This window comes from Halichoerus grypus, chromosome 8 (assembly GCF_964656455.1).
Source record: "Halichoerus grypus chromosome 8, mHalGry1.hap1.1, whole genome shotgun sequence".
Classification (NCBI taxonomy): Eukaryota; Metazoa; Chordata; class Mammalia; order Carnivora; family Phocidae; genus Halichoerus; species Halichoerus grypus.
The window spans coordinates 110,198,171-110,204,170 of NC_135719.1; the positions used below are offsets into that span (position 1 = coordinate 110,198,171).

At 46.2% G+C, this 6,000-nt stretch overlaps 1 protein-coding gene across 2 annotated transcripts; it reads right to left on the reverse strand.

Annotated features, from left to right (window-relative positions):
• Nucleotides 1-1,294: 1,294 nt before the first annotated feature.
• On the reverse strand, nucleotides 1,295-5,073 carry OTX2 (orthodenticle homeobox 2). 2 transcript variants are annotated; one of them, XM_036108976.2, is made up of 3 exons: nucleotides 4,977-5,073; nucleotides 3,764-3,915; nucleotides 1,295-1,915 (listed from the first exon to the last, which is right to left on the reverse strand). In XM_036108976.2, exons 1-3 carry the CDS (start codon nucleotides 5,071-5,073, stop codon nucleotides 1,295-1,297), a joined length of 870 nt encoding a protein of 289 aa, XP_035964869.1. The 2 variants fall into 2 exon arrangements, with proteins under 2 accessions (XP_035964869.1, XP_035964868.1); XM_036108975.2 differs by having other exon boundaries at nucleotides 3,764-3,939.
• Nucleotides 5,074-6,000: the final 927 nt, after the last annotated feature.

A 6,000-nucleotide genomic window follows, 5' to 3' on the forward strand; every position in this document is an offset into this window, starting at 1 on the left:
CGGCAGGGAGGGAAAAGCAAGGAGAGCAAGATCCTAATGACTATTAGGCTCTCCTATGTTCTATTCAGAGCAGTACTGGTGGAAGTCCCAAAAAAAGTTTATATACTGCAGTCACTCATACCTAGTTCATCCACAGACAAAACCAAAAATGCCTTTTAAATAAAGTTTACTAATTTCCTCTCTGACCTAAATAAAACATGTTTGGGGAAGGAGAGGCTGAATGTGGGCTTCTCATCCATAAATAGTGTATAAAATTAAACTGGACCCAATGTTGTGCTAGAACCATTTTAATATAATTATACATATCTGCCAAATCCAGGAAGAAAAGGTTTATGCATATATAACTTTTCCAGTTAACATCTGCAAGCATAAACGACAATGATCTCAGTTTATAAATTCATCAGGGTCAGAGCAATTGACCAATGTCTCTTTACTGCTAGGCTTACCAACAGTAAATTACAGATGAATTAGTGTCCTTTTGTTTCTCTTCTCTCACTCTCCTTGTCCAGAGACATTTTGTTGTAAAGTTTCAGTGCAGCTCACCTCCAGCCAAAGGTAATCTTTTTAGATAAGTACTCAGTTGCTCTGAATTTGCTTATAATTATAACCTATTTAATCACAGAAGAACCCCTGCAGAGATGGAGTTCAAGGTTGCATACAATAACAGGAGATCACAGTTTTGAAGTCTAGCACAGATTAAAAACCACAGATGTACCATTTATATAAGACACACACTGATTGTCTCTTAAACTACATATTGACTCCTTATGAACATTATTTTTTAAATAAAGTAGTGCATCTAGGACAATCAGTCGCACAATTCACACAGCCCTGAAAAGTTTTTCAGTGCCAACTACCAGTTGGTCATGAAACGTGAGTGAGCTTGAAGACACTGTCCATTCCTAAGATTCAACCACGGATTGGCTAAAACATTGGAACACCTCTGCTTAAGAAGGCTACCATGTCCTTCCCTCCTTTCCCTCACAATTTAGTTTTATTTTTGGTGGTGTTTGGTTGCACATGGCTAGAATGCTTTTGATCACTTTGCAAATCAGGAAAACCAATGATCTAAAACTATGACAGGATCTTAAGTAGACTGGTTTGTCCATTTCAGGTTGCTGGTTGGTAGGCCCCTCTAAGGCCCTTCATTTTTCCTTCTATGCCTCCCGGAACATTGATCAGAAGATGAGTCTGAGCATCATCCCATCTAACTCTTTTAACCAATGCCTGGCTAAAACTGGAATGTCCAGCCCAGTATATTTAAAAATCACCCACAAAGAGGTTCTATGGATCTTCACAAAACCTGGAATTTCCATGAGGATGTCTGATCTTTATAATCCAAGCAGTCAGCATTGAAGTTAAGCTTCCAGGAGGCAGTTTGGTCCTTATAATCCAAGCAATCAGTGGTTGAGTTAAAACCCAAGCTTGAAGCGCCATATCCCTGGGTGGAAAGAGAAGCTGGGGACTGATTGAGATGGCTGGTGACTGCATTGGTACCCATGGGGCTGAGTGTGGCCCCTGGTCCAGGAAGCTGGTGATGCATTGGGGTCAAGTAAGATCCACAGTCCATGCCCCCAAAGTAGGAAGTTGAGCCAGCATATCCTTGACTATAACCTGAAGCCTGAGTATAGGTCATGGGATAGGACCTCTGCATGCAGGAAGAGGAGGTGGACAAGGGATCTGACAGTGGGGAGATGGAAGCTGGGCTCCAGATAGACACAGGAGCACTGCTGCTGGAAATGGCCGGGACTGAGGTGCTAGAGGGGGGAGTGAATTGGCCACTTGTTCCACTCTCTGAACTCACTTCCCGAGCTGGAGAGGTCTTCTTTTTGGCAGGTCTCACTTTGTTTTGACCTCCATTCTGTTGCTGCTGCTGTTGTTGGCGGCACTTAGCTCTCCGATTCTTAAACCATACCTTGAAAGGGAAAGAAACTTCTTTAACATGGTTTCAGTAAGGACAAGAGTGGCTCCCAGATTATAGGTGAGCTAAGCAGACAATCTGTCCTGCCACTGAAAACCTATGCTATGGTACTTTTATATATACACCCCTGGAATTCTAAGAAAGTGGGGAGGCTCTGTCTAAAAGCACTGGACTCCTAGCCCAGAATAATAAATCCTATGGCTAAAAATTTTCCCTCTCATTTTCCTATCTCATTACTTTACCTCAAATACACACATACACATAGACCCAGTGTTACTGTGGAACACTCTTAGAGTGGAATACAATGTATCTATGTCTTCTGGAGGGAAACACAGAGGTGAGAGAGAACGATTCTGTTGTTACTAGCCAACAAGAACAGCCTAAATTCAAGGTTTACAGTCCATCTTCCGGGGAATAACTGCTAATCACTCTACCTTTTTCTCTCTCCTTGAAAGACTCACAAAAGCAAGCTCCAAGGAGAAGTGATCCTGTTGAAGACGGAGGTCTGAAAGCCACTATTTGCTGAAATCTTTACGGTAAGTGGAATGACTTGTATGTAGTCTGCTTTGAGCTTGAGGACAGACTTCTCAGCTCATCTCAAGTCTGACACTGGAGTCTCTGACTTCAGGGTAGTGCCACTCAGCACACGGATTCAGTTTCCTGTACTATGTTCACTGGCTCGTCAATTTAAGCCTCTACCTGCAACTCTGAAGATTCTCATTACCAGCCCTGTTCATGTTCTGCAATGACGGAGCAGTGTTTGGTGTGTGAGGGGGCCTATCAAAGAAACTACCACCCTTTTTTGAGAGAAACTACAGGCATTTTCTGAGCAACAAGTCCTTAGTGGTCTTGAATGAGCTCAACATATGGGTATGTTAACTGTACCACCAAGGCTGAGCATATCACCACAGATCATTCAGAGCCATTTGTTTTCTTTCAGTGAAGACTTGAGTTCAAGCTTCACAAATGCTTCTTCCATCTTACTCTGAAAAGTCTTTTTCCTGGTTTGCAGTTTATACTGGTATGTCCTAGGTGAAGGGCAGTCCCAGGTGTGTGTGTGTGTGTTTAGGTGCTAAACATTCTTTCAAGAGAACTCTGTATGGTGTTTGCATTTCAGAAAAGTTGGAGATTACTTTCCCTCTCCAGCTTCAGGTCAAGTTAAGCGGGGGGGGGGGGGGGGGTGTCACTGAGGATATTGCGTTGGTAGTTTATCTGCTGAATGGCTCAGAGCTAGCAAATTCTGTTCAATCCCTAAGAAGTCAAAGAAAACACTTTTATTGTGTAATTTCTTTGGTAAGAGCACCAGCTGCTTCTACAGCCTGGCTCTACCACCCAACTGTCGTGTGACCTTGAGCAAGTCATTTACTCCATTTCTTCACCTGTTAAAAATATTGGGACTATCCAGAGCTAAGCTTCTTTCATCCCTAAAAGTAGATGAAAATGGGGTAGGATTTCCACATGGGGAAAGGGAAGGAAGTATTAAAATATTAAGTAACTGTCCTTGAAATCTGCCAAGGCCGGGCCTCTGTTGGCTGAGGACCCAAGAGCTCTAGAATTGTGCTTTATTACTGCAGCTAAATCACCAGTCTTACCTTACAACCTAGGCCAGAAGGCTCTTGTTTATAGGACTGGGTGGGGGTGGGGGGACAAAAAGGCGATGAGGAGTAATCAGGCACGTGAAGGGGCCTTAGAAGAGTTTACTGGCCTCCAATGAGCGCTCAGTTTCAAGCCTTCCTTTGGTCCTCTCTAAGACCTGGGACTCTCCTGGGTCCTCGACATATACCGTGCTCAGGGGAGGGGTGGCACGGTCAGGAAGGATGGTTCTATCTACATCTGCCCTACCTGCACCCTGGACTCGGGCAAGTTGATTTTCAGCGCCACCTCCTCCCGCATGAAGATGTCTGGGTACCGGGTCTTAGCAAATAGAGCTTCCAGCACGTCTAGCTGCGCCCGGGTGAACGTCGTCCTTTCCCGGCGCTGTTTCCGGGGAGTGGCTGCGGGACAAGAAGCCCAGGGCCCTTTAGGGTGGGGGAGCAGTTTCTCAGTCATAGGGGTCTCTGTGGGGGCTCTGACTCCCCCGACCCCCACTCCCAGCACTTCCCTCGTCCTCCCAGCCCTGCAACCCCGAGCCTATCAGTGTTTTCCCCACCCCCCCTCCCTGGGCCTGGGCTCCTCCAGTGAACACTGGGTCGCAAGACACACACTGTCCCTTCCACGGGAGGCCTCCCACTCCACCTGACGTCGGGGATCGCTCCAGCCAGAGCGGCCCTTTGATAGCTAACGAATGAAATAAAAGAGAGCCAAAATCCAAAAACCCCTCAAAATCAACCCCTAAACCACAACACAAACAAAAAATCCATTCCCTGAAGTCAAAGGATCCTGGAGGACCCGCAGTTCAGACTGATGGGGTGAAATCCTGATCCTGCTCGAGATCCTGGCTTTTAGGACTCCAAGGGCCTTTGTTCCTCCATCTTTAAAATGGGGGCATATTTAAAACTTCTACAAGGACTAAAAACAAAACAAAACAAACCCCCAGATCTGACTGGAAAGGAAAGCACCCGTACCCAGGATAAATCACACCTCTAAGGATTAGAGGCAGAGGGCCTGGAGGTCAGAGGGGAAGCCCCAGGCATGGTGGGGAGAATTTAGGAGGCCCCAAGCATGGCGGGGAGAATTTAGGAGAGACCCAGCTTCTCAAAGAGGGCACTTCCGAAGAACTGGGCTTCAAGATATGGGCAGAGGCAGTAACCTTCCTCCCCCCCACCCCACAGTGTGTGTCCCCCATTCACTCCAGTTAAGAATAAAGCGTTGTGAGTTTCTCCAAGTGTTGCAGGATCCACCTACTCCCTCCAGCCCCTATTCTTCCCTCAGGCCGGTTAAGTGCCCTGTGGCTCTGAACTGCTTCTTAGAAGGAAAACCCAGTGGGGACACCACGCCTGGAGCTGGAGTGGGGCAGCACGACCGTCAAACCCAGTGCTCCGGCGGAAAGGGTGTCATATCCCCGAGGGGCGGGCGTGGGGAAAGGTGGGGCAGGAGTGCCGCGAGGCTCACTTACCCGGGTAGCCCACTGAAGGGTGCAGCAAGTCCATGCCCGAGGTGGTCAGACTCAGCCCATTGACGGCGTAAGGCGGTTGCTTAAGATAAGACATCATGCTAAGGTTGTTTGGAGGCGCAAAATCGGCCCAAATCGGGGGGACCCAGCCAGAAGGTCTCGCTTCGCCGGGAGTGGACAGATTCAGGGTCCTTGGTGTGTGGGTTGGGAGCAGTTAACTATGGACAAAGCAAACAAACAAACAGAGGTGCTGGTTTACTGCTTCGCAGGCGGCAGCTCTTCCACGTTCCACCACTAACTTAAAAAGAGCCTGGGCTATGCAAGGTAGAGGCTTTTAAAGGACTTGCAACCCACCCCCCACCCCCACCCCCAGCTGCTCTGGAACTAGAGGGGAGGGAGAGAGACCAGATAAACCTGTCTTCCCCACCCCCACCCTAAACTTAAAAAAAAAAAAAAGTACCAGAAGAAAGCAATTACAATCTGCCTTCCCCAAGAACAAAACCCCACGCCTTCAAATGCACACATTGCATTCCTATCCCTACATTTGCATAGGACTCATTGGCTGGCACTAGCTAATTGTCTCAAACAAAACTTGATTGGGGCCATTTGCAGAGACAAAGAACTCTTTGGCTAAATAAATAATGCTGATAACAAAGCCCATTGGTGAGAAACAAAGAAACAATTCAAGAAATCTACCTCTCCCCAGACTGTTGCCTTTCCAAGGCAAATTTTAATTACCTTAGCTTTTTACCACTTTTAACTGCTGTGATCCTAAAATGTCAGTGCATTTAACATCTAAAATACAAACTTGCTAATCGACAAACTTGAGAAAACTGCTCAACCGCTATTACTTCACATTTGAAGTCATTTCCAGTAATCATTTTCACCTAATTAGTAGTCTGGGTAATTAGATTTTGAGGTAAGTAACAGATTTATTAAGGTTTTGGAGGACCTTGATTATGTGTCTAAAGAACTAAAGCTAAACAAACAAGTATTTAACTTTTTAATCGACACCCATCAAATATTT

Bases quoted from the DNA above. Each gene is read 5' to 3' on its own strand.
- OTX2 (XM_036108975.2), bottom strand. From the start codon at position 5,073: ATGATGTCTTATCTTAAGCAACCGCCTTACGCCGTCAATGGGCTGAGT. The intron at 3,940-4,976 runs GTAAGTGAGCCT...CCCACCCTAAAG, and splicing joins CCCTTCAGTGGGCTACCCGG to GGCCCTGGGCTTCTTGTCCC. The intron at 1,916-3,763 runs GTAGGGCAGATG...TTCCCTTTCAAG, and splicing joins TGCCCGAGTCCAGGGTGCAG to GTATGGTTTAAGAATCGGAG.